The following is a 27,653-nucleotide window of genomic DNA, read 5'->3' on the forward strand; positions in this document are numbered from 1 at the left end:
ACCATAAGTTATTACTTGCTTGCATAAATAACATTTGCTTAAAAAAACATCCCAATATTTGGATACAAATGCAATTTGGTAGTTAGAATGTCAAAGAGGAATGTTTTTAAATGTTTTTACTGAACTGCAAGTCATTGATTTTCTCAAAACTTGGTGACAGTAAGTATAGTAAGAATTAAGTGCCCGTTTTGAAAGTCTCTGCAATAATATATCAAACTAATTACAGATGTACAGTATATTAATAGACAGACACCGTTCCCCCAACTTTGTCTACCAGGCAACCTAGTGATATTAAATTAACTACTGCTGACATTATGTACATTTCTTCTATGACTAAAGAAGCCAGTCAGCCTCAGCCTCCCAGGCGCAAGCTCCGGCCACCTCACCATCCCAGTTTGTCAAGCTCCTGCACTCCCTGGCTCTCCAACAATGTCAGCTCCCAGGCTTCCCAAAGCCCATCCACCGTCTGCTCCCGCTGAGGGCACAGAACAGCTTCTCCCACTACCTCGAGATAGCGTCTTGAATCCGCTTCATAACGGGGGGGGGGCTGGTGTTGGTAGCTGTGCAGCTGCTGACACACAGCTTCCTCCAGTACCAGTTCTTTGTCCTGCAAGGCGACCACTTCTTTCAAGGGTGCTACCCACCTCTTTACCAGCAAGCCGCAACACCTTGAAAGTCTGCCGCAATCTCCAGAGAAGTACAGTGCGGCGTGGATGGATGAGTGGTACCGCTAGGTGTTGATTAAGCTGGAAATGGAAGATCCGCTTCTTGCGACGACACCGCATGAGGCCAAGCTCGCTCCAACCTCAAAGCCCACTCAAACTAAGATCGCTCCTGCTTCAATGCCCGATCAAACCAAGCTTGCGTCAGTTTCAAAGTCTGCCCAAGCCAAACTCACTCCAGCTTCGACGCTCACTCAAGTCAAGTTCGCTCCAGCCGAGTTCTCCAAAGCAGCCATGCAAGCTCCAGCCGAGCTCGCCCAAGCAGTCCTACGTCAAGCTAAGCTGCCACCTCCTGCACAGCCTACGCCGCTAGTCCTACGTCCAGCCAGGCTGCTATCTTTTGCACGGACTCCGCCTTCATCCTTTTAAGTGGGTCAGATGCCACCATTCTCGTCTCCAGCGGATCTTCCTACGACGCCCCCAACCTCGTCTCCAATGGGTCTTCCGACGATGCCACCATCCTCGTCTCCAGCGGGTCTTCCGACGACACGACCATCTTCGTCTCGAGCGGGTGTGCCGACGACACCACTATCCTCGTCTCCAGCGGGTCTTCATCAGCTCCGCTTCCAGCCCAGCAGCCTGCTCGCTTGGCTGGGAAGGGTCCATCAGGTGCTCGCGGCCTGCCTCCTCGTCAGCCAGTCCATTCCCAGCACTTGGACGTGGACCACAATGGCTGCTGAGGAAGTATTCTTGCCCACGTCTGCCTCCTCGTCGGCCATGTACGTGGCCAGTTCATGGACGGCCTTCGCGCCGTCAGCGGCAATGCCATTACACAGCTGCGGAAGTTCTGTTTCGGCCCTCGCTCACCTCTTTGTCGGCCACAAGTGTGGTGGCTTGTTCGCGGATACCCGCCTCGCCAGCTGCAGCGGTGTTACCTGACTCGTCTCCGGTGCCTTCGGGGACACTTGGTCTGGCGACCCACTGCCAAGTCCTCCCTTGGAATGTATGGAATCCGTCCATTGGTGAGCGGGAAGGGGGTCCTCTCATGACCTGATTTCCTTGGTCATGTCTTGTTTTGTGTTCTGTTTTGTCCTCAGCGCCACTCCCTTTGTTGACTTTTCTTGTTGCAATGGACACTAAATGCACACACCTGTCTTCAGTTTAGGATTAGTAGTCCCACCTGTCTCCTTAGTTAATCACTCCGCTTTATATTCCTCAGAGACCCAGCATTAGTTGCTGGATCAATGTTCGCGACACGCTCCATCTCAAGGAGCTATCCTGAATAAATGAATTGCTTTAGATACAACTTTTATACACTATATTTCTATAATATTTTGTCTACCCCGCCTCAATGCAGCTGGGATAGGCTCCAGCCCCCCTGCGACCCTGAGAGGGACAGGCAGTAGACAATGTATGGATGGATGGATGTAAAGTGTTTGATTCGTGAAAGATTTACCATTAGCTAAGATTTCCTGCCTAAATACAGTAGAGGAAGATAGTAGAGGCTCAGTGCTGCCCTCTCGTGACTTGGAGTTTATCATCAGTTAGTGCAGCACTGTGGGGACTCACCAGAACGTCCACAGTCCGAGCAAGACACCAACTCTTCTGCTTGGCCCGTTTTCCTGTTGGAGTCCTGGTCTCCAAGGCAGAAGTCACAGTAGTCGTTGGGAATGATGACACCGTCTGGACCCTTCTGAGCTACACCCATAACACACACACACACACACACACATACCTGTTAGCAGCAATTGTAGTATTTGTTAAGTATTTGAGCGTTGTAGCGTACGTTTGTGGTTCTCAGAAATGCGTGGTGGAGGAGATGGTGCAGGATCACTAACTCTCTCCTCCTCGCCCTCCTCCTCGGCCAGGTGGGTGTGAGTGTAGTGGTAGCTCAGGCCAGGACGATTCTTGTAGCGCTTTCCACAGACTGTACACGTAAAAAACACATATTCAGACCGGGTACAACTCACCTCAAGCAAATAATGGCAGTAGTACTGTAGCACTGCATGAATGGACAACATTGTTACTTGATTTTATGTTTTAAAACTACAAAGAAGTATGAGGACCACATCAAACAGGAAGAAAAATAAGACATGACAAAGTCATACAATTAAAAGAATAAAGTCGTAATTTCATTAGAATAAATGTAATTGTATATTTTTAGTATAAAGTCATAACACAAAACAAAAGAAAAAAGCTGAATTTTATGGAGATTAAGAAATATGAGAATGACATGAAAACATACATTACTAAAAAGTGATAAAAGTAATAGTAACAAAAGAAAAACACATAATTACAATTAAACATTACAAGTTCATTTTTTCAGTAATCTCAGAATATAACGTTTTATTTTACATCTTTTTTACCATTAACTTCATTGTTGTAAAATGTTCAAAGTCCTCACAAGTTGACTTTTTTTCCCTCACAATATAAGTTTATAAACTTTATTCTGGTAATGTAATGACTTCAATGTCATAAATAAATAAAAATGTTTCTCAAAAACGTACTTTAACTTTGTAATATTACGACTTTCAAAACTTCTTACGTGTTTCTAAAATATTTTCTGGAAAAAAACACATTACTTTTTTCTTATAAAACATGTTTTTGTCATCAATACATCTTTATTCTGGTATACATTGCATCTGGAAAGTATTCACAGCGTTTCACTTTTTCCACATTTTGTTATGCTACAGCCTTTTTTCAAAATGGAAAAAATTAATATTGTCCTAAAACTTCCACACACAATACCCCATAATGTAAAAAGTTTTTGTTTTTTCCCCCCCGCAAATTTATAAAAAATTTAAAACACATATGCATAAGTATCAAGACCCTCCACTCAATATTTTGTTGATGCATATTTGGCAGGCCAGGCGTCATGTTTGGAGGAAACCAGGCATTGCTCATCACCAAGCCAAATACTATCCCTACAGTGAAGCATGGTGGTGGCAGCATCATGCTGTGGGGATGTTTTTCAGCGGCAGGAACTAGAAGACTAGTCAGGATAGAGGGAAAGGCGAATGCAGCAATGTACAGAGACATCTTGCATAAAAAGCTGCTCCAGACCGTTCTTGAACTCAGACTGGGGAGACGGTTCATCTTTCAGCAGGACAACGACCCTAAGCCCACAGCTAAGATTTCAAAGGAATGGCTTCAGGACAACTCTGTAAGTTTCCTTGAGTGGCCCAGCCAGAGCCCAGACTTGAATGTGATTGAACATCTCTGGAAAGATTTGAAAATGGCAGTGCACAGACGCTTCCCATCTAACCTGATGGAGCTTGAGAGGTGATGCAAAGATGAATGGGCAAAACTGCCCAAAATTGGTGTGACAAGCTTGTGGCATCGTATTCAAAAATACTTTAGGCTGCAGTTGCTACCAAAGTTACATCAACAAAGTATTGAGTAAATGATGTGAATACTCATGTAAATGTGATTTTCAAAAAAACCTTTTCAAATTGTCATTACAGGGTATTGTGTGTAGAATTTTGAGGACAAACATGTATCTATTCAATTTTGGAATAAGGCTGTAACATCGCGAAATGTGGAAAAAATAAAGCGCTGTGAATAATTTCCGGATGTATTGTATCTTAACATTTGATCAACATTACAACTTATTTTTCTAAAACACAATTTATGTAACATTAATATTTTAGTCCAATAACTTTACGACTTTTTTCTCATAAATGTGCCTTTATTTTCTGTTCAATGTGGCCTTATAATTATATGTATTCAAATAAAACAAATACAAACATGTACAGGATGACTGAGTGTCATATACTCATGGAAATAATCTGGAAAGAGGACTACAATAAGACTCCATTTCAAAATAAAGTAACCCATATGGCTAATAATAATACAAAAGGTTAATAATTTTTAATTGGCGCTGAAGCCATTGTAGAATTTTACGTTACACCTTTTATTTCTTCCAGCAGTTCTGCAGCAGTGTATTGCCAATTCTTCCAAATCGTCTTTTAATATTTCTACAATGGCTACAAAAGTGTATGGGGAAACATGCACGCGTCAGAGCTATCTAGTTAGCCAGGTAGCAGGTCTCAGCATCAAAAGCGCGTTGCTGACATGCGTTTCCATTCAGCGTGTTAACAAGCATGTTAAGTGTTAGAGATCTGCAAAAAGCACGCAGGTCGCTAGATAAAAACATTCACGGTGCCTCGGGTTCCGGTACCTTCTTCAGCCTTTTTTGAGTTATGCTTTTGTTTGTGTCTATCTGGAACAGAGGAGACAAACAAGCAGACAGAAAGAACGGACAAGACATAAAATGAGGATGAGATGTCATGTTTTGTTCATTCATCAGTTCACATCCTTGCTCTGCAGGAGAGTAGCATGCTAATCAGGCCTGAACCGCAAAGTCTTTCTTCATGCTGCTTAATGCTGCTTGTTGGAATGCGAGGGGAGGAGCTACGACTGACAGGTGACAGGAAGTGACTTGAAATGTTATCACAATCACACTTGCTTTTGGAGACTGTGGGCTTTAGGATAAACTAACATGTCCATCACACACAGGTATTTATTAGATTAGACACGTCCATGTTTTGGCGCTTACTGTCGCAAACGTAAGGTTTGTCCTGGTCGTCCGCGCTCGCCGCTTCTGTCTTCTTACGACTGGAACCTCTGTTCTGGAAAGAAAAAAATGCATCAACTGGTTTCTAAATGGTACAGAAAATATTATGCTATAAAATGCAGTGTTTGCTGCTTATCATTACTATAGTGAGCCATTTATAGTGTTCTTCCGCTTCTAAAATATGGTAAAAACAAAAATATGCTTCTTTTTGACTTGAACTCTAAGGTAGTTAGTTAGTTATGTGCTGTTTCTACATAACAGTTTCTTTACAGATTATACCTCCATCCATCCATCTTCAACCGCTTATCCGGAATCGGGTCGCGGGGACAGCAGCTCCAGCAAAGACCCCCAGACTTCCCTCTCCAGAGCAACATTTGCGACTTCCTCCTGGGGAATCCCGAAGCGTTCCCAGGCCAGAGAGGAGATGTAATCCCCCCATCTGGTCCTTGGCCTGCCCCGGGGTCTCCTCCCAGTGGGACGTGCAACGAGGACCTCCCTAGGGAGACGCTCGTGAGGCATCCGCACGAGATGCCCGAACCACCTAAGCTGGCTCCTTTCCAAGCGAAGGAGCAGCGGCTCTACTCCGAGTCTCTCTCGGGTGACTGCACTTCTCACCCTATCTCTAAGGGAGATGCCAGCCACCCTTCTGAGGAAACTCATTTCGGCCGCTTGTATCCGCGATCTTATTCTTTCGGTCATTACCCACACTTCATGACCATAGGTGAGAGTAGGAATGTAGATAGCTCGGTAGACCGAGAGCTTTGCCTTCTGGCTCAGCTCCCGTTTCGTCACAACAGTGCGGCAGAGAGACTGCAATACTGCCCCAGCTGCTCCGATTCTCCGGCTGATTTCCTTCTCCATCTTTCCCTCACTCGTGAACAAGACCCCGAGATACTTAAACTCCTCCACCTGCTCAAATCAAATTCTATAGGCGACAAAAGTAAATTACCGCAAGGGTCATGAGTTACCTTAACAGCTGTGGCTGTAGGCAACCTCCTTATGTTGTTGTTTTAATGAACTCTGCAAGATGGCAGTAGGTGCATTTGAAGTAGCATGAGTAGTAACTCACTTTTCCTCTGTTTCTGTTCTTCCTCTTTGGAGTATCCACTTCAAAGTCTTCATCATTTTGACAGCTGTCTCCATTTTCCTCTGCCTCTAGAACCCGCTACATAGCACACATGCAAACAAATTATACTTATTATTAGGGCTGCGAATCTTTGGGTGTCCCACAATTCGATTCAATATCGATTCTTGGGGTCACGATTCGATTCAAAATCGATTTTTTTCGATTCAAGGCGATTCTCGATTCAAAAACGATATTTTCCCGATTCAAAACGATTCTCTATTTATTCAATACATAGGATTTCAGCAGGATCTACCCCAGTCTGCTGACATACAAGCAGAGTAGTAGATTTTTGTAAAAAGCTTTTATAATTGTAAAGGACAATGTTTTATCAACTGATTGCAATAATCTAAATTTGTTTTAACTATTAAATGAACCAAAAATATGACTTATTTTATCTTTGTGAAAATATTGGAAAGTGTGTTGTCAAGCTTATGAGATGCGATGCAAGTGTAAGCCACTGTGACACTATTGTTCTTTTTTTAATTTTTTTTTTATAAATGTCTAATGATAATGTCAATGAGGGATTTTTAATCACTGCTATGTTGAAATTGTAACTAATATGGATACCATTGTTGCTAATAAATATTTTTGTTTCACTACTTTTGGTTTGTTCTGTGTCGTGTTTGCGTCTCCGCTCAATTGCTCTGTTTATTGCAGTTCTGAGTGTTGCTGGGTCGGGTTTGGTTTTGGAATTGGATTGCATGGTTATGGTATTGCTGTGTATTGTTTTGTTGGATTCATTAATTAAAAAAAACAAGAAACATTTTTTAATTGAAAAACCAAAAAAAAAAAAAAAAAAAAAACGATTTAAAAAAAAAAGAAGAGAATCGATTCTGAATCGCACAACGTGAGAATCGCTTTTTGAATTCGAATCGATTTTTTCCCACACCCCTACTTATTATTATTATTATTATTATAACCACATTGTTACTGGTCGCACAAATCTACAGCCACAGACGCATGTACTTCCAAACAAAAGGATCTAAACACCTGTAATACTTGCGTACAAATGTAACTAAAACGTACTAAGTAAACACATTTAGTACTTTTGTACAAAATAACTAAAAAGTAGGTAAACACCTGTAATACTTGTGTGCAAAAGTAACTAGAAGGTAAACACCTGTGGTTGTCGTGAACAAAAAGTAACTAAAAAGTAAGTCAACACCTGTAGTACTTGCATACAAAAGTAACTGAAAAGTAAATCAACACCTGCCGTACTTGCATACAAAAGTAACTACAAATTAAACACATGTACTTATTGCGTACAAAAGTAACTAAAAAGTAAATCAACACCTGTAGTCCTTACCTACAAAGTAACTAAAAGTAAACACCAGAGTACTTGCGTACAAAAGTAAGTAAACATCTGTTTTACTTGCGTACAAAGTAACTAAAAGTAAACACCTGAGTACTTGCATACAAAAGTAAGTAAACATCTGTTGTACTTGCATACAAAAGTAACAAATAGTAAACACCTGTAGTTCTTGCGTACGAAAGTAACTAAAAAGTAAATCAACATGTACGACAGGTGTTGATTTACTACCTAAAAGTAACCACCTGAGTACTTGCGTACAAAAGTAAGTAAACATCTGTTGTACTTCCGTACAAAAGTAACTAAAAGTAAACACCTGTGGTTGTTGCGTACAAAAGTAACTAAAAAGTAAACCAACACCTGTAGTTGTTGCGTACAAAAGTAACTAAAAAGTAAGTCAACACCTGTAGTACTTGCTTACAAAAGTAAGTAAACCATGTACTACTTGCATACAAAAGTAACTAAAAGTAGACACCTATAGTTTTTGCGTACAAAAGTAACTAAAAAAATAAATCAACACCTGTAGTATTTGTGTACAAAGTAACTAAAAGTAAACACCTGAGTACTTGCATACAAAAGTAAGTAAACATCTGTTGTACTTGCATACAAAAGTAACTAATAGTAAACACCTGTAGTTCTTGCGTACAAAAGTAACTAAAAAGTAAATCAACACGTACGACAGGTGTTGATTTACTACCTAAAAGTAACCACCTGAGTACTTGCGTACAAAAGTAAGTAAACATCTGTTGTACTTCCGTACAAAAGTAACTAAAAGTAAACACCTGTGGTTGTTGCGTACAAAAGTAACTAAAAAGTAAATCAACACCTGTAGTTGTTGCGTACAAAAGTAACTAAAAAGTAAGTCAACACCTGTAGTACTTGCTTACAAAAGTAAGTAAACCATGTACTACTTGCATACAAAAGTAACTAAAAGTAGACACCTATAGTTTTTGCGTACAAAAGTAACTACAAAAATAAATCAACACCTGTAGTATTTGTGTACAAAGTAACTAAAAGTAAACACCTGAGTACTTGCATACCCAAGTAAGTAAACATCTGTTGTACTTGCAAACAAAGTAACTAAAAGTAAATACCCTTAGTGGTTGCGTACAAAAGCAACTAAAACGTACATCAACACCTGTACTACTTGCTTACAAAGGTAAGTAAAACATAAGTAAACCCCTGTAGTACTTGCTTACAAAAGTAATTAAAAAGTAAGTAAACCCCTGTAGTACTTGCATACAAATCTAACTAATAGTAAACACATGTAGGTCTTGCGTGCAAAAGTAACTAAAAAGTAAATCAACACCTGTCAAACTTGCATACAAATAACCACCTGAGTACTTACGTACAAAAGTAAGTAAACATCTGTTGTACTTGCATACAAAAGTAAGTAAAAGTACACACCTGTGGTTGTTGCGTACAAAAGTAATTAAAAAGTAAGTCAACACCTGTAGTACTTGTGTACAAAAGTAACTCAAAGTAAACACATGTATTTCTTGCGTACAAAGTAACTAAAAGTTAACACTTGAGTGCTTGTGTACAAAAGTTAGTAAACATATGTTGTACTTGCGTACTAAAATACCTAAAAGTAAACACCTGTAGTTGTTGTGTACAAAAGTAACTAAAAAAGTAAATCAACACCTGTAGTACTTGCATACAAAGTAACTAAAAGTCAACACCTGAGTGCTTGCGTACAAAAGTAAGTAAACATATGTTGTAATTGCGTACTAAAATAACTAAAAGTAAACACCTGTAGTTGTTGCGTACAAAAGTAAGTAAACATATGTTGTAATTGCGTACTAAAATAACTAAAAGTAAACACCTGTAGTTGTTGCGCACAAAAGTAACTAAAAAGTAAATCAACACCTGTATTTCCAGCATGGTCTCCTCTTCCTTTGCCAAATTGTTTTTTTTCTCCAGGAGGTTGTCCGCCCTCAGTAGGGCCTCCAAGGCAGTGGCCTCCCCAGGGGGGCCCTCACGCTTGGGGGCCATTTCAGCCTCTGAGGACAGGAGATTAAAAATAAATACACATTTTTCTAAATGGCTCATATGTACAGTGCAACAAATACACCACAAGGTGGCGCTATTATAAGAAGGAGTGACTTGAAATTTCGCACCCAACAATGCAAAACACCCACTGTAACTCTAAGATGTTTATTTTGTATGACCACCCAAGTTGGTACACGCCTTTATGGTACGAACATGTGTGTGTAAAATTTCAAGAAGATTGTTAGGAAAAAGATGGCCGCCATCAAACAAAACATATTAAGATTAAAGATTAAAGTACCAATGATTGTCACATACACATTAGATGTGGTGAAATTTGTCCTCTGGGCAGCAGCGGCGCCGCGCCCGGGAATCATTTTGGTGATTTAACCCCCAACTCCAACCCTTGATGCTGAGTGCCAAGCAGGGAGGTAATGGGTCCCATTTTTATAGTCTTTGGTATGACTCGGCTGGGATTTGTCTTCCCCTTATCAACTAATTGTCCATAAGTCATTGATCATTTGTGTATTGATTATAAAACAACACACAACACTAAGCATTTTTAACACAATGACACACACTAAATGTTTTTATGCATGTAATGGAGATTTCTGCTCATATTCAAACTATTTGAACCTTGTGCCTACATGCACACTAACCCAGCTCAGGAAGTATTAAATACACAATCCTGAGAGGGGAGCAGTCGCATTCCTCCACTGTGTTGTGATTTATATCTGGGCCACACTGCACAACTTTCTATTCCTTCTTCATCGGCATGAAGAACAATATAGTGCAGATGACATGAAGTGTGAGTGTGGAGGGAAGTAAGGGGAATACAATGGCGGCGAAGCTGAAACAAAGACTTGTCTTGGTGGCTTATCAGGTTCCCAAGCCATTCCTTTGCGAGAAGCCTCTCCATAAGACACACACACACACCCATACACAAACAAAGCACATGCACACACACACATCGTATACACACAAGAGCATCATGCAAAAAACAAGCACACACACATCCACTTCATAAGACTCACTTACAGTCTAATGCCTCATGGTCAAATGATTAGAGGCCCAGTTAAGGTGTTTCTGTGCCGTGTGCGTGTGTGTGTATGTGTGTGTGTGTGTGTGTGTGTGTGTGTGTGTGTGTGTGTGTGTGTGTGTGTGTGTGTGTGTGTGTGTGTGTGTGTGTGTGTGTGTGTGTGTAATAGTGAGAGGGGGCATTGATTTGGAGGAGAGAATGAACCTGGAGACCTGGCTAACCAGAGCCAGATGGTCAGATAGTGAGCCTGAGCGCCACTCAAAGGGCAGGGTGTGGAATTACACGCACACACACACAAGTCGCTGCAGTCATTATACCGGTACATATTACTTATTATGACAGCGGTCTCCAAAATTTCACCCAGAGACCATTTGCGACCGGCAGCCTGTTTTTTTTTATTGGTTTACAGAATATAATGAAAATGTTTTACATGCATCAGGGACCTCATATACTAAAGGTGCATTCGCGCAAAAACCTTGCTTACGCACTTTTTTAGGCCAAAGTTGAGATGTATCGAGCACTGCACGTGAACTTGACGTGGAAATGTGCGTAGCCTCACGCCAACTTCATGCTTCACGTATGCACATTTCTACAGGCCGTGGATACTTTGGCAACACACAAAGGCGGTCATTCGGGCTTTTCCAACATTTGATTTCAACAATATAAAAAAGATCGAGGTAAGGACACAAAGTGAACTTTTTCGCCAATGCATTTAATGCTTCATATTCATATTAATATTTGTCTATTCATTTATATAGGTGATCATTTTGCCACCTATTGCGGTCACAATGTGTTCCTGTGACTTCAGCACAGCTTCATGGCCAGTCGGCCGGACAGTAGCAGCCTGTGGTTGCGGTACATTTAGGGCACCGGGGACGGTGGAGGAATGTCCCGACTTTGTGTCACAAGAAGTTCTCCGGTGTTATAATAATAAATTGAGTAATCAAACAAGAGTCAAAGTCTTTTATATGCTTTTTGACATGCTGGCATGTTTACATTTAAAAGATTACAAACCAAATATTACATCATTTTCACATGAAACTCTAATCTGTCTGTGACCAGGCTACAGTATGAACACATTTTGTTCACCCGTCTCTTCTAAAGTTTGGTTTGCTTTGGTTTGGTTTAAATCTATTTCGAACATGTATGCAATTACAAGTGATACACCATATAGCTTACATATTTACATTTCTCTTTACAACTTGTTCAAAAAGTAAGAAGAAGCTACGCTTATTTAATCCTACCCCTTTTCCATTTCATAGCAATTTAGTAGCACATATTCACTTCTTGTCCTCATTTTGTAACACAATTTACATCAGGCTATAGGCTACTAGGAGCTAGCAGCTACACAACAGCTAAGCACACAATAGCACACAAGCAAAACAGACAAAATATGTGTCCTTCATTGAACAAAATAACAGTCTGAAATGATCAGTAACTACTATGATATCTACTGACATAAATAAGTTAAAACTGTACGCTACTTCACAACAACAGCGGAGCACGCATGTGCCTGTATGAGCCAATGTGCCCCACAACAAGAGAGGATAGAGAAAAAGAAGGAACTTATTGACTACAATGGCGGAAATGCGCAAAACTCTTTGGGTAAAACTTTACCATACGTGTATAATCCGCTGACATCACACTTGGGAAAAACGTCACATTTGGAGAAAGTTCCAAAAGGGCTCTTTTGGAGGAAGTATGAAGGAAGGCAAGATTGTTTTTATAATAATCCCGCCATGCCACCATGGTTTGGTTTAAAATGTTCAGGACTTAGTCAGCTCCCAAATACACAAAAACAGGTACCAATAGGTAAGGAAAGTTGGTTTTGCGTAATCGGGACCCTTAAAAAATAAACCATTTACAAAAAGATAAAGAATATGAATACTGACTATCCTTTTGTTTTGGAAAAAGTCTGGATATCCCTGCTGTAAGAGTTCCTAATGATGTTACCATGACAACAATTGTATGTCCCTACGCTGTAATGAAAACCAGAACACACACTTGACATTATTTAGAAGCAGTATACACAGGAAGTTACATTCTGTGTGATTATGGTCAGTGCAGCCAGCTTGTGTGCGTGGGTGTGTGTGTGTGTGTGTGTGTGTGTGTGTGTGTGTGTGTGTGTGTGTGTGTGTGTGTGTGTGTGTGTGTGTGTGTGTGTGTGTGTGTGTGTGTGTGTGTGTGTGTGTGTGTGTGCATGTTGCCTACCTAGTCTTAGCTCACACAGGCGAAGCTGTGGGTCGAGGGGTGGGTGGAGTCTCCTCTTCTTTCTCCAGCAACGTGCAGGGTAGGCATACATCTGCCCCGCCGCCTTGCCTGTCCACACACACATAGGAGACGACACAGGCAAACAGGAAGAACTTTAACAACCAATGTCAAGCTTCAGCATTGGAACAAAACTTCCATTGAGAGCCCCCACACCACACACACACACACACACACACACACACACACACACACACACACACACACACACACACACACACACACACACACACACACACACATGCACACACACACACACACAAGTATGTGAGTGTTCAGGCTAATGTTGCACATATTTCAGGAAATCCTGCCCGTGCTGTGAGATGCAGTCCCTCTCATACATGAGGTAGACTGATAGCGATGTTTATTTGTGTTCCTGGAGGCAGCATGAATGTAACATAATGTGCGTCAGGTTTGCCACAAAGTGTAGGGTGCGGCCCCAGAACCATCTATTTGTATCTAGCTTTCTCCCGCTCTGTACAGAGAGCAGCTTTGCTGTGCTGTTGGTACGTGTGCAGGCGACACAGGTGGAACGTACATATTTCAATATAGAAATATATAAGTGTGTTGTGGAGGGAAATCAGACATTTCCTCTCAAAAACTTTCTAGAGTCTTATAGAACGTCTTATAGGAGTGGAAGCTGTTATAAAGATGTGGGGGGGTCCCCACATCTGCGGTCCCCTCCAAGGTTTCTCATTGTAGCCCATTGGGTTGAGATTTCCTTGCCCTGATGTGGGATCTGAGCCGAGGATGTCATTGTGGCTTGTGCAGCCCTTTGAGACACTCGTGATTTAGGGCTATATAAATAAACGTTGATTGATTATAGCTGGAAAACGGGCGGGGCTAGCATATGTTCACTTCCTGTATGTGGAATGACCATGTGTCCCGATACTTATGTCTCGAAAGTGTCTCACAATGGGTAACTTCTTTAGTACAGTTCAAGCTAGCACGTTTAAAATATTTATTTTTTGCTAAAGTCATCTAAAAAGCCACAGTCATGACTGGAAATGATATGTGTGACACCTCCTATGAGTTGTGGTCAAAATGCATTGTAAGACATGCTGGCAGACATGTGATACAAATATTGGAGTTTTATTATCGTTAGACAAATGAACAATTGCTTATGGACGATTAGTTGAAAAGTCCACCCGCCCCCTGTGTCTCTGCAAAAATGTTTAGCTTTGATGGCGGCCATGTTTTTGACCCAATCTTGCTTAAATTGTACACACACGTGCTTGTCAGTCCTCTAAAACAGTGGTCCCCAACCTTTTTGTAGCTGCGGACCGGTCAACGCTTGAAAATTTGTCCCACGGACCGGGGGGGGGAGGGGGGGGGGGGGAATATATATATATATATATTTTTTTGGCATATAAACATACAACCATGTGTGTTTACGGACTGTATCCCTGCAGACTGTATTGATCAATATTGATATATAATGTAGGAACCAGAAATATTAATAACAGAAAGAAACAACCCTTTTGTGCGAATGAGTATGAATGAGTGTAAATGGGGGAGGGAGGTTTTTTGGGTTGGTGCACTAATTGTAAGTGTATCTTGTGTTTTTTATGTTGATTTAATAAAAATAAAAAAAAATTTTAAATTAAAATTTTTTTTAATTTCTTGTGCGGCCCGGTACCCATCGATGGTTGGGGACCACTGCTCTAAAAGGGTGTACCTAATTTAGTGGTGACCACAAAGTTACAGTTAGAGCTGAGTGACAAATTGAATCCCTATAGTGGGGTCAAGCTTTGGAGTTTGATAAATTATACTTTTATAGCACCTTTCTACCTTCAAGGACAGCGCCAGGTTGTTGTGTTGATGGTGTATTCGTCTGAAAAAATAAGGGGGTCTTGAATGTTTTTCAAGCCAACAAACCCCAAACTGATGTAGACGTATATATCTTGTATACAAATGTGTTTTAAATTGAACTGGTCCTAAAGGTACCTTGCTATTGTGCAATACTAAAACATTCAAATATAGTATACTGCTACTAATAGCTAGCTGGCTACGAGCAATTTAAACGCTAGCTGGCAGTTTGCGTTGCTAATCACTAGTTAGCAACTAAAGCGCTAATATTTTAAAATGCTAACACGGATATAATAATAGTACGGAGCCCCTAAAGGGACATGGGAATTTTTTTTTTTTTTAGACATGTATCTCGTGGCCACGAGAAAGTATCTCGTGGCCACGAGAAAGTATCTCGTGGCCACGAGAAACTTTCTCGTGGCCACGAGAAACTTTTTATAAAAAAAAAAATTAAAAAAAAAATAAATTTTTTTTATTTTTTTTATTTTTTTTTTTAATACAAAGTTTCTCGTGGCCACGAGAAACTTTCTCGTGGCCACGAGAAACTTTCTCGTGCGCACGAGAAACTTTCTCGTGGCCACGAGAAAGCATTGGATGCGTGCTGATGGTTTAGTGCAGGGGTCTCAAACTCAATTTACCTGGGGGCCACTGGATGCAGAAACTGGGTGAGGCTGGGCCGCAAGAAAAGATTTCTTAAAAAAAATCTAACATGCACTTTTTAATGAATTCACCTCCTTTGAATGGCTTTCCCGCCCTAGCAACCATCTCACTCACCATGTAGCTAGCTTTGACAGCTGCATCGCTCTTTTCGCTTGCTTTCTTGACGAAATCTTGTTGCCTCAGTAGACTGGTTTTAAAATTTGCAACCCGGTTCACTCCCCTAGTATTTTGCATACTCCTCAGCATGTCTAGTTGTATAATGACGTTTCAAATTGTATTCCTTGTGCAACGCAACTTTCTCTGTATCAACTACAGAAAAGAGCTATAAGGATTATTCATAAAGTAGATTACTTAGAACACACTAACATATTATTTATTAATTTGGGTTTATTGAAATTACAGGAGCTAGTAAAGTTACAGACATTATGTGTCATGTTTAAGGCTAAAAGTAAAACATTACCAGCAAATTTACAAAAAATGTTTGTCATCACTTCTGAGAATGAAGAGCATAGAAGAAAAGGTCATTTCAATTCTTGACGAAATCTTGTTGCCTCAGTAGACTGGTTTTAAAATTTGCAACCCGGTTCACTCCCCTAGTATTTTGCATACTCCTCAGCATGTCTGGTTGTATAATGACGTTTCAAATTGTATTCCTTGTGCAACGCAACTTTCTCTGTATCAACTACAGAAAAGAGCTATAAGGATTATTCATAAAGTAGATTACTTAAAACACACTAACATATTATTTATTAATTCTGGTTTATTGAAACTACAGGAGCTAGTAAAGTTACAGACATTATGTGTCATGTTTAAGGCTAAAAGTAAAACATTACCAGCAAATTTACAAAAAATGTTTGTCATCACTTCTGAGAATGAAGAGCATAGAAGAAAAGGTCATTTCAATTCTTGACGAAATCTTGTTGCCTCAGTAGACTGGTTTTAAAATTTCCAACCCGGTTCACTCCCCTAGTATTTTGCATACTCCTCAGCATGTCTAGTTGTATAATGACGTTTCAAATTGTATTCCTTGTGCAACGCAACTTTCTCTGTATCAACTACAGAAAAGAGCTATAAGGATTATTCATAAAGTAGATTACTTAAAACACACTAACATATTATTTATTAATTCTGGTTTATTGAAACTACAGGAGCTAGTAAAGTTACAGACATTATGTGTCATGTTTAAGGCTAAAAGTAAAACATTACCAGCAAATTTACAAAAAATGTTTGTCATCACTTCTGAGAATGAAGAGCATAGAAGAAAAGGTCATTTCAAACATCAGTATTCAAGGACAACTTTAAAACAAATGTGTATATCAGTGGTGGGGGTTAAACTATGGAATTCTCTTTACAAGAGATAAAAGATTGTAAAAATATATTCCAATTGAAAAAATATATAAGGACAGAACAATGAGATCATATGGACAGCCATAACTGTTTACATTTTGCTTTATATTTATTATTTTACTTATTTTTTGCCTAGTTTTGTATTTGTTTTGTATCATCCTGTGAGGTGTATACTACTTATTTTGTTTTTTTTGTTCTTTTTGTACATCATGAAGTTTTGCACTTCTTGTGTTTTTTTGTTTGTTTTCGTTATATTTGGATGTAATTGTTTGTTTATATGATATCATTAAGTAAGACTACGTACTATGTTGAAGGGGGCAGAAAAATATAAGATTTTTCTTCATCCTGCTCCTTCTCAGGCATTGGTGTGTAAATGTATAATTTAAAAATTGAGGTATAATTGTCTATCGATCAAAGATGCACATCAATGAAGGAGATAAATAAAAATGAAATGAAATGAAATAAGACACGTCGGGGTGCCCCTGTGAAAGAAATATTGCATCAAAAATCGTCTCTGTCTGGAGCCAACGGGAGGAGGGTGGGGGGTGGAGTTTACAGTTACGGTAGCACAATTAGCCCCGAACGGGTTAACATCACCACGTCTGTATCAGCGCTGGGGTCCAGTGCACCACACTTTTGTATTGTCGCTCGCTCCTTCGGCGGAGTGCTCGTCTTCCCCGCCCGGACTGTTTACAACGGGGGCGGGAGCGAGCAGGCGGGCGAGGGAGGGAGGCAGGGAGGGAGGAAGGAAGAGCGTGTGTCATAGAAAAGCGGCAAAATGTTTCTCTGCTTGCATTACGCAAGTGACATCAATGCATACTTGCCAACCTTGAGACCTCCGAATTCGGGAGATGGGGGGGGGTTGAGTTGGGCGGGGTTAGGGGTAGCGGGGGTGTTTTTGTAGCCCGGAAGAGTTAGGGCTGCAAAGGATTCTGGGTATTTGTTCTGTTGTGTTTATGTTGTGTTTAGGTGCGGATGTTCTCCCGAAATGTGTTTGTCATTCTTGTTTGGTGTGGGTTCACAGTGTGGCGCATATTTGTAACAGTGTTAAAATATAAATAAAATAAAATATGACCACCCTCAGTGTGAAATGTATGGCTGTTCCTCAAGTATGTCTTGCAATAACCTGCGTGTGTCTCTAGAAGCCTCATACAACATGTGTGTGGGCCGGTACACTGTTAGTATGGAGAAAAAGATGATGCGGTGACAGATTCTAGAGGACACTGATGACAGTGCCATCACGGCACGCCCTCGATATTGTCGAGAGCCTCATACCACAACGTGATTGGTAGATTTCTTCAGCTCCGCACACAACGCTGTCAAGCGCCATTCATTTAAAACTCGCGGGCCGCACTAACATTAAACTTTCATATTAAGGTGGGGGCCGCAAAATAACGTCTCCCGGGCCACAATTGGCCCGCGGGCCGCGTGTTTGAGACCCCTGGTTTAGTGTGTGTTAAAATGGCAGTTTAGGAGTTAATATGGCTGTATTTCCAGATAGGACTTTCCCCCATGTGTGTTGTGGCAAAATGTGAATGCTTGATTAGTAGGTGTGAGACAAACACTTTATCTTCGTGGTTATTGTAACGCTACGTGTTTGACATTATTTAAGACGTTATCATGCCCGGGAAAGGACAGTTTTCCTCTTCTGTGGCTGTGGGGGGTGGGCGTGGCTTGCGGACCTGCAGTGAAGCGGAGTGTGTCAGTTAGTCCCATGTTGATGTGATCAAACTTCTTTCTTGTTTGGAAGATACACACACAATTGTAACTGTTATTTCTTCCTGCAAATAATAAATATGTACAACGTGTTTGGATGTATTCATTTATGTAAAATTGTCATTAAATGTACACATATAAATTATGTGGGTAGATATTTGTTCTAAAAAGGGTATTTCAACAAGTAAACAGTACAGTAGGTAGTTGATGTTGATATATGTAATGCACATAAGGGTATTCTAGTCAGATGCGTGTGTGTAAATATGCGATGTGTAAATATCAAAATATTACGTACGTCGTATCACTTTTTGTCAGGCAATATTACATTTAATGACAATTTTACATAAATGAATACATCCAAACACGTTGTACATATTTATTATTTGCAGGAAGAAATAACAGTTACAATTGTGTGTGTATCTTCCAAGCAAGAAAGAAGTTTGATCACATCAACATGGGACTAACTGACACACTCCGCTTCACTGCAGGTCCGCAAGCCACGCCCACCCCCCACAGCCACAGAAGAGGAAAACTGTCCTTTCCCGGGCATGATAACGTCTTAAATAATGTCAAACACGTAGCGTTACAATAACCAGGAAGATAAAGTGTTTGTCTCACACCTACTAATCAAGCATTCACATTTTGCCACAACACACATGGGGGAAAGTCCTATCTGGAAATACAGCCATATTAACTCCTAAACTGCCATTTTAACACACACTAAACCATCAGCACGCATCCAATGCTTTCTCGTGGCCACGAGAAAGTTTCTCGTGGCCACGAGAAAGTTTCTCGTGGCCACGAGAAAGTATCTCGTGGCCACGAGAAAGTTTCTCGTGGCCACGAGAAACTTTTTATTAAAAAAAAAAAAAAAAAAATTTTTTTTTTTTTTTTTATAAAAAGTATCTCGTGGCCACGAGAAAGTTTCTCGTGGCCACGAGATACTTTCTCGTGGCCACGAGATACTTTCTCGTGGCCACGAGATACTTTCTCGTGGCCACGAGATACATGTCTAAAAAAAAAAAAATTCCCATGTCCCTTTAGGGGCTCCGTATAATATCAATATTTATTCATGTTTTTAATTTAAACCAGCAAAGTACAGGAAGTATAGTTAACATGTCAATGTCATTTATTAACTACACCACAGTGTGTTGGATCAATTTTAATGTGTAATTTAAGACATCTATATTTTGGGGAACATTTGGGGGAAAATAAATAAATATTTCCAAGAAGTCTAATCGACCAAAAATGTTACAACCCCCTTGCTGTAACCCTACGGACCCCGTGCTGAAGACCTCTGGCTTCCACAAACAAAGACAGACATTTAATTTTAACCACAGAACCAAGATGTGGTTTACAGGTTGGAGTGAGACCTCTCACCTGGCTGCCGCTGGCACTTTTCCATCCAGATGTAGCAGTTGTTCTGGGCCACGCCCGTTTGCGAGTCCAGGAAGGGCATGCGCACGCTGCGCTCGGCACACAGACGGGCGTTATAGCTGCGGCAGTGCTCGATGGCATCCCTGTAGAACTGGTCACCCAGCCTGGACGGACAGTAGGTGGAAGACATTAGTTGGACACTTTATGTTAGGGTCTCACTTCAATTGGATAATTGATTTCAACAAGAACAGGATTGGATCCATCGTTACCTGCCAGGTGTGAATTATATTGGTTAAAGGTCTGACTTTTTAATGGTGTTCTAACAGTAACGTGTCCCTGGATAAAAAAAATTCTCAAAACCTCGCTGTTGAGGTTTTCATAGCCTTGTGAAGGAAAAAAATATATCCCCAGGCTTTGCTACACATCTTAAGATTCAGCCTGCTAAATGCCCATCAGCAAGCTACAAACATGGGATTTGTAAGTTTGATCATGTTTTTTTTCTGTATTGGATATGCTAAGCTAGCATACTGTTAAAGAGAAACTGCACTTTTGGGGAATTTTGCCTATTATTCACAATCCTAATGAGAGACAAGAACCCATATGGTTTTTTTTGCATTCTAATTCAGTGTTTCCCATAAACTGCCAATATACCTGTGGCGGTGGGGGCGTGGCTATGGGCGTGGTCACCATGACATCATCGAGTAATTTGCATAATTTACTACAATGATTTGATTTTCTCTAAAAAGGCTAAAAAAATGTATACTTACTAATTAATAATAACAGTTTTGTTTTAAACGTCCATCCATCCATCCATCCATCCATCCATTTTACAATATAATTACAACATTGTATGTACATATTTAAATACAGATTTGAACAATAAGTTATTCACTGAAATATATTTATTAATTGTGGTTCTTACAAAAAATATATCTTATAAAATATAAAAGCTAAAATGTCTCAAAGCTCTGCCCCTTTAATTAGTGCATACTAAATAATTTAACTTTAGCCTACTACTACAACCATATTATTTACCAGCAACATAAAGTGAAACAGAGGCAGAGGTGTCCTGCCACAGTCAGTAACAAATAAACAGAAAACAGTAGGGGTGGTAGATAGACACAGAGCTTCATCAAACATCTGATCCACTGAACAAAGAGCTCCAAAAATCTTGAACTTTAGACTGCCATCAGTTTTACTCCCTACACTTAACCATGTGTTTCCTACTGCCTGCAGACTTTGCACTCTTTGTTATATACACATGTTGTGTTTCTAATATAAATACATTTAATAAAGTCAAATACAAATAAGGCAACAAGAGAAGTATCCTACACTTCTCTTTTGTAAAGTAAATCTGAACAGCCGATATGGGCATCTACATCAACTATATGATTTGCCTGAGAAGCTGGAGAGGACAAAAAACAAACAAACAAAAAAACAAAAAAAAAAAAAAATTAATTTTATTTTTTTAAATTTGTGGCAAACGTAATTCTTTCGTGGCGGGCCGCCACAAATAAATGAATGTGTGGGAAACCCTGTAATTAGTAATCATTTTCTCGTTCTAGATGGTTAGCTATGGTGCTAATGGGAGTAATCCATTTAGTCTCTAAATCAGTCTAAAAATGCATTGAAAAAAGCACTAACTCATTTACATCTTGTGACCCAAGAGCATCACATCAGTGTGCCAAAAACAAACTAGCATTTCTGCAACAATATGTTACATTTTCTATTGTTATTTATTTAAACCTGGTTGTAATTTTTTTTAAACTTCTCCGCCTTTTTTTGTATTATATATTTTTTCAATGCACTGTATTGAATACATATAAAGGAGTATTAAAAAAAGTCATGATATTACAACAATAAAGTTGTAATATTAGAAAAAGTATTTAAAAAAAAGAATTACATATATAATATATATAAAAAAAAACATTTCTATAGAAGTAATGGGATCTTGTCAAGCTAAATTTTTGTGAAATGCTGTTTTTTTGTTAGTTTTTTAAACTATTGTACCTAATCGGAAGTTTTAACTGATATTAAGTCCATCTAATAGCTAGCTAACTAATGAGACTGACCGTATCTTACATAGTTCTTTGTGGCTTTTGCTATGCCAAGTAGCAGCGGGGAGGCATCTATATCTGGCTCGTAACTCAAATTGGTGCTAGCAACTTAAAGCAAAAAAGTAGTCAAAAAAGAGCTCATATCTCAAAACAATTGTATGGTGGGCCACACGTAAGCCGAGGTACCGCTGTACTTACATTTGGCATATTTCTACATTCATTCTACATTTCAATATACCACGTATTAGCATTATTGTTATTATAAGAGCTTAAGCAGACAAACTATTTTTAGCCATGCCGTGATCTAAGAGCGCTGACTCGCTTGTGCAGCTGCAGTGTGGACGTCCTGAGCTGCTTTCATGATCATGTTAGCTGGTGAAAGTTAAATCTAGTTGATAAATCATGCCTCTCCGCTGGATAGAAAAATGCTGTGGCCATAAACCGAGAAGTTGGTCATTTGTGACATTAGTGAGTAGTAGAGTTGTTGTTGTCAAAGGAAAACGCGAACGTTGTGATGTGTCTGTGAAATGTATAAAATTGAGAAAAATGTGTAAATATTACATGTTATTATGAATGTGCATGTTACCACATTACATATTGACTTACTGTGTGTATATGAAACATTGATGGAGGCTTTTGGATGTTTTTTAGAGCGCGTTATAGACAAAAGAAAGCGACTCCTATACACACTAAAAAATACTGGGTTATTTTGATAACCCAATGTATGAGTTGCTAGTGTTGGGTTAAATTTTGGAGTTATTTTTATGAAGAGCAATCCATTTTTTGGCTTATAAGGGAATTATTTTTACTAATTTTCTGGGTTTTCAACAATATGAACCATTTTTGGGTAAAAGGTTTTTTTTTATTAAAAAGTTACTTTTTTCTTGAAGGGAATTTTATTATGGATTCATCTCATTAACATTATTTACAATCACCCAACAATTAGCTAGCATAACTCAACTTTTGGGTTAAATATTTCAACCCAATAGTTTGGTTGGGAATAACCCAACATTAAGTTACCATAACTCAACTTTTTGATTAAATGATTCAACGCAAAAGTTGGGTTGAAAAAATTAACCCAAAATGTTGAGTTAAAATAACTCAAATAAGGGGTTCGTCCTTTTCTGAACCAGCAGTTGGGTTAACATTGGTTTATTTTTTAACCCAACACTTTTTAGTGTGTAGACTCCATTGTTAGCTGACTTTAATTCATTTACATTTATTTACAAAGAAGAATGCATAAAAAAGCATATGTGTGCTTGTCTCACATAAGTGTTGTGAATGATAGAAAACATTCCTCAAAAAAGTGCAGTTCCCCTTTACAATCTAATGTTAGCATGTAGCTCATATATATATATATATATATATATATATATATATATATATATATATATATATATATATATATATATATATGCATATATATATATATATATATATATATATATATATATATATATATATATATATATATATATATATATATATATATATATATATATATATATATATACATATATGTATTCATACATATATATTCCTCGCACACTAATTGACTTAAAGAGCGCACTTGCTGCATGTCACGTTATCGATTGTAAAATGCATTTTTAGACAATATGATTTGCCTGATTGGCTAGGAGACGGTAGAAAATGGACTAGTAAGGACAAATAAAAAAAATAAAAATAATAATAAAAAATATATATATATATATTTTTTTTTTTTAACTTGGGACTTCCCGCGGGCCGAAATTTTGGACGCTGGGGGGCCGTATCCGGCCCGCGGGCCAAAGTTTGGGGACCCCTGTGCTAGAGGGACCCAATCTGATATTGATATATCCTACCTGGGCACATGCATGTGGCCATTTACACCAATGCATTTTTGCGAGTTGCTGTAAAAGTTCTGATTGTAGCCGGGATGTTTTTTTACCTTTACCGCAAAGACGAAGCAGGCGATAATTTGGAGAAAGGAATGAGAAAAGTCATTATATTATGTTAATATAACTCATTAGGGTGTCCTAATCCAATATTGTTATTGGATATCGGTCCAGTATCAGTAAAAAGAAAAGTATGAGATTATATATGCCTGCATGAAAAATGTGCGGTATACCGTTTTTTCCGGACTATAAGCAGCTACTTTTTTTTCAACACTTTGTACCCTGTGGCTTATGAAACAGTGCGGCTGATTTATGGCCTTTTCTCTGCTAACAGCCATAATGTTTTGTATTCAACAAATAGTTTTCATATTACGTCGACATAGACATGGAAAAGTTATTGTTTGTGCTATGGATCCATCTTTTGGATGAGTTTGCTCAGTGCAGGTGCTGCGGGTTGACAACGTACTTCCTGTTTCATGCCTTGAACCGGGAGTAAAGCCGTCCATAGTGTTCCTGCTCGAAGGGATTCTTCACTCATCTCTCCAAGCAACGTTTGTAAGTTTTACAATGTAACTAAAACTATTCATAAATACTAAACCGTCCCATCTGTGAGGTCTCTATAGTGTTTCCATGCATATCTGTATGTGCTATCATCATCATAATAATAATAATAATCAAGCTACACAATACGAACATGAGTTCAATCCCGGGCTCGGGATCTTTCTGTGTGGAGTTTGCATGTCCTCCCCGTGACTGCGTGGGTTCCCTCCGGGTACTCCGGCTTCCTCCCACCTCCAAAGACATGCACCTGGTGATAGGTTGATTGGCAACACTAAATTGGCCCTAGTGTGTGAATGTGAGTGTGAATGTTGTCTGTCTATCTGTGTTGGCCCTGCGATGAGGTGGCAACTTGTCCAGGGTGTACCCCGCCTTCCGCCCGATTGTAGCTGAGATAGGCTACCCGCGACCCCGAAGGGAATAAACGGTAGAAAATGAATGGATGGATAATCAAGCTAGTGTTGTTAGCACTAGCAAATATGCGTCTGTGTTAGTATTATTAACTTACAATGGCATTCCTTTTGTATTGTTTCAGTTTCGTAAATACACCAAAACGTCACTGTGGACTTATTGAGTCTGTTTAGCTGATTGAAAAGCAAGCCTTCTTAGCTCGTGGGTCCATGACGATGATTTCTGTTTCGTTTGATCAGCCATTTTACTGCTGTGACAGGTACCGTTTGGAAACGATGTGTATGTAAATAAACATATACAAAATATTTTGTACCGATATATATCTGCAGCTTATGGTCTGGTGAGGCTAATATATGTAAAAAATATGTATTTCTTCACAAATTTGGTGGGTGCAGTTTAAATACCGGTCTATAGCCAGGAATTTACAGTAGCAAAAGCAATCCTGAAGCGTGTTTACTTGTTCAAAGCTGGACAGCCAATTAACATATAAATGTCCTCCAATAAGCACACAAGGTTAGTCTTTTCTTGTATTTTAGTCAAGCAATTTACAAAAGGTAAAGGTATAGGATGCTAGAAGCTAGCAGCTACACAACAGCTAAGCACACAAGCTAGACATACGTAATGCGTGTCTTTAATTGAACAATATTGCGGTCTAAAACAGCACATTTGTAAAATAATTGTAGTTGCATATTACTTACACATACAAAGTCTGCGAGTAAGAAGTGTATTGGAAACTATCCATCCATCCATTTTCTACCGCTTGTCCCCTTTGGGGTCGCAGGGGGTCCTTGGGCCTATCTCAGCTGCATTCGGGCGGAAGGCGGGGTACACCCTGGACAAGTCGCCACCTCATCGCAGGGCCAACACAGATAGACAGACAACATTCACACTCACATTCACACACTAGTGCCAATTTAGTGTTGCCAATCAACCTATCCCCAGGTGCGTGTCTTTGGAGGTGGGAGGAAGCCGCAGTACCCAGAGGGAACCCACGCAGTCATGGGGAGAACATGCGAACTCCACACAGAAAGATCCCAAGCCTGGGATTGAACTCAGGACTACTCAGGACCTTCGTATTGTGAGGCACATGCACTAACCCCTGTTCCACCGTGCTGCCCGTATTGGAAACTATCCATCCATCTATTTTCTACCGCTTATTCCCTTCGGGGTCGCGGGGGGCGCTGGAGCCTATCTCAGCTACAATCGGGCGGAAGGCGGGGTACACCCTGGACAAGTCGCCACCTCATCGCAGGGCCAACACAGATAGACAGACAACATTCACACTCACATTCACACACTAGGGCCAATTTAGTGTTGCCAATCAACCTATCCCCAGGTGCATGTCTTTGGAGGTGGTAGGAAGCCGGAGTACCCGGAGGGAACCCACGCAGTCACGGGGAGGACATGCAAACTCCACACAGAAAGATCCCGAGGCCGGGATTGAACTCACGACTACTCAGGACCTTCGTATTGTGAGGCAGACGCACTAACCCCTCTGCCATATTGGAAACTAATCAGTAACAAATGTGTCCGCATTATACTGCGTCATGAATCATTGTGTCTAGAAGGTGTCGCCAAATAACAGTTACCACTCCACTTGTGTTGCTATGTAGAGCCTTGCCTAGTCATGCATTTGCTTGTTTTTTCCTCTAATACAAGGGCTCTTTTTACATGCACATTGCCTCTTTGTCACTGCATCCTGGGGTCACATCCACAATGATAAATCAGACATAACAATAAGTCCATTCCAGACAGGTTATAATAAATAGGTTAGTGTTTTTCATACCTACCAATGTTCTCTTTTAGTCTAATTTTACTTGATCAAACGATATCAGCAAGAATAATAAATACTTATGTTATTTAGTAGTGTACAATGTTAAAAAAAGATTTGAACAAGAGAAATGAGTCAAACAGTATACGGTAGGTATAAAAACAATACCTTATTTATTATTAACTGTCTGGAATGGACTTGAGCTGTCTTTAAGTTGAAGTGAAATGGTAATTGTTTTGGCGACACCAAGTGATCACAAAAATGTACTAAGTTAAAGTCATGACACAGTCAGTTGAATGATGCAACACGTTTGTTACTGGATACTTTCTAATACACTTCTGCCTTGGAGACTTTGTATGTGTAAGTAATATGCTACTAAAATTATTTGATACTTGTTTATATTGACTGATGTTATGTTTTATTGTTTAACTATTATTACGTATGTCTAAAATGTTTGGTTTTTTTGTCATTAAAAAATACAAATATATCCCTGCAGACTGTATTGATCTACATTGATATATAATGTAGGAACCAGAACTATTAATAACAGAAAGAAACAACCCTTTTGTGCGAATGAGTGTGAATGAGTGTAAATGGGAGTGTTTTTTTTTTTTGGGTTGGTGCACTAATTGTATGTGTATCTTGTGTTTTTTATGTTGATTTAAAAAAAATGTAAACAATAAAAACAAATGTTTAATTTTATTTTTTTTCTTGTGGTCCCCAGTGGTTGGGGACCACTGCCTTAATGGACTATGGTTTGTGTACTGGGAACGAAAATAGGTTTCCTCCAAAATGTTCCCCATCACTATAAAAGCATACAATTGCCCAAAATGTCTTTTCCAGATCCACAATTAACATTCATGTGCAAAAAAAGAGGTATGTCCCCTTTCTTTAGTCCATCGAGAAATGTTTTATACATTTAGCAAACACACGCACACAATGGCTGCAGAATCCATCAGTATGCTGGAAGGTATGGACTAGAGAGGAATGTGTTTTCTGCCATAAATGTTACGTAAGCATCAGAAGACTAAATATGAAGCAAACAAGAGATACATCATGTAATCTGTGATGCCTAAATCGTGCTCTCGGTTAGTAAAGCTGCTA

At 39.5% G+C, this 27,653-nt stretch overlaps 1 protein-coding gene across 2 annotated transcripts in view; it reads right to left on the reverse strand.

The window, feature by feature from the left end:
* The window catches only part of dpf3 (double PHD fingers 3), a 43,841-nt gene that overhangs the window by 7,675 nt on the left and 8,513 nt on the right, over positions 1-27,653 (reverse strand). The window contains exons 2-9 of one of the 2 annotated variants that reach the window (XM_062045130.1): positions 19,882-20,042; positions 12,913-13,020; positions 9,543-9,676; positions 6,308-6,403; positions 5,221-5,293; positions 4,843-4,884; positions 2,449-2,589; positions 2,232-2,360 (exon numbers count right to left, since the gene is read on the reverse strand). In XM_062045130.1, coding sequence (XP_061901114.1) covers positions 2,232-2,360; positions 2,449-2,589; positions 4,843-4,884; positions 5,221-5,293; positions 6,308-6,403; positions 9,543-9,676; positions 12,913-13,020; positions 19,882-20,042 — 884 coding nt within the window. The remainder of the gene's footprint in view (positions 1-2,231; positions 2,361-2,448; positions 2,590-4,842; positions 4,885-5,220; positions 5,294-6,307; positions 6,404-9,542; positions 9,677-12,912; positions 13,021-19,881; positions 20,043-27,653) is intronic. The other variant, XM_062045131.1, reaches the window with a different exon arrangement.

The sequence above is a fragment of the Entelurus aequoreus genome, linkage group LG04 (assembly GCF_033978785.1).
Source record: "Entelurus aequoreus isolate RoL-2023_Sb linkage group LG04, RoL_Eaeq_v1.1, whole genome shotgun sequence".
NCBI classification, from domain to species: domain Eukaryota; kingdom Metazoa; phylum Chordata; class Actinopteri; order Syngnathiformes; family Syngnathidae; genus Entelurus; species Entelurus aequoreus.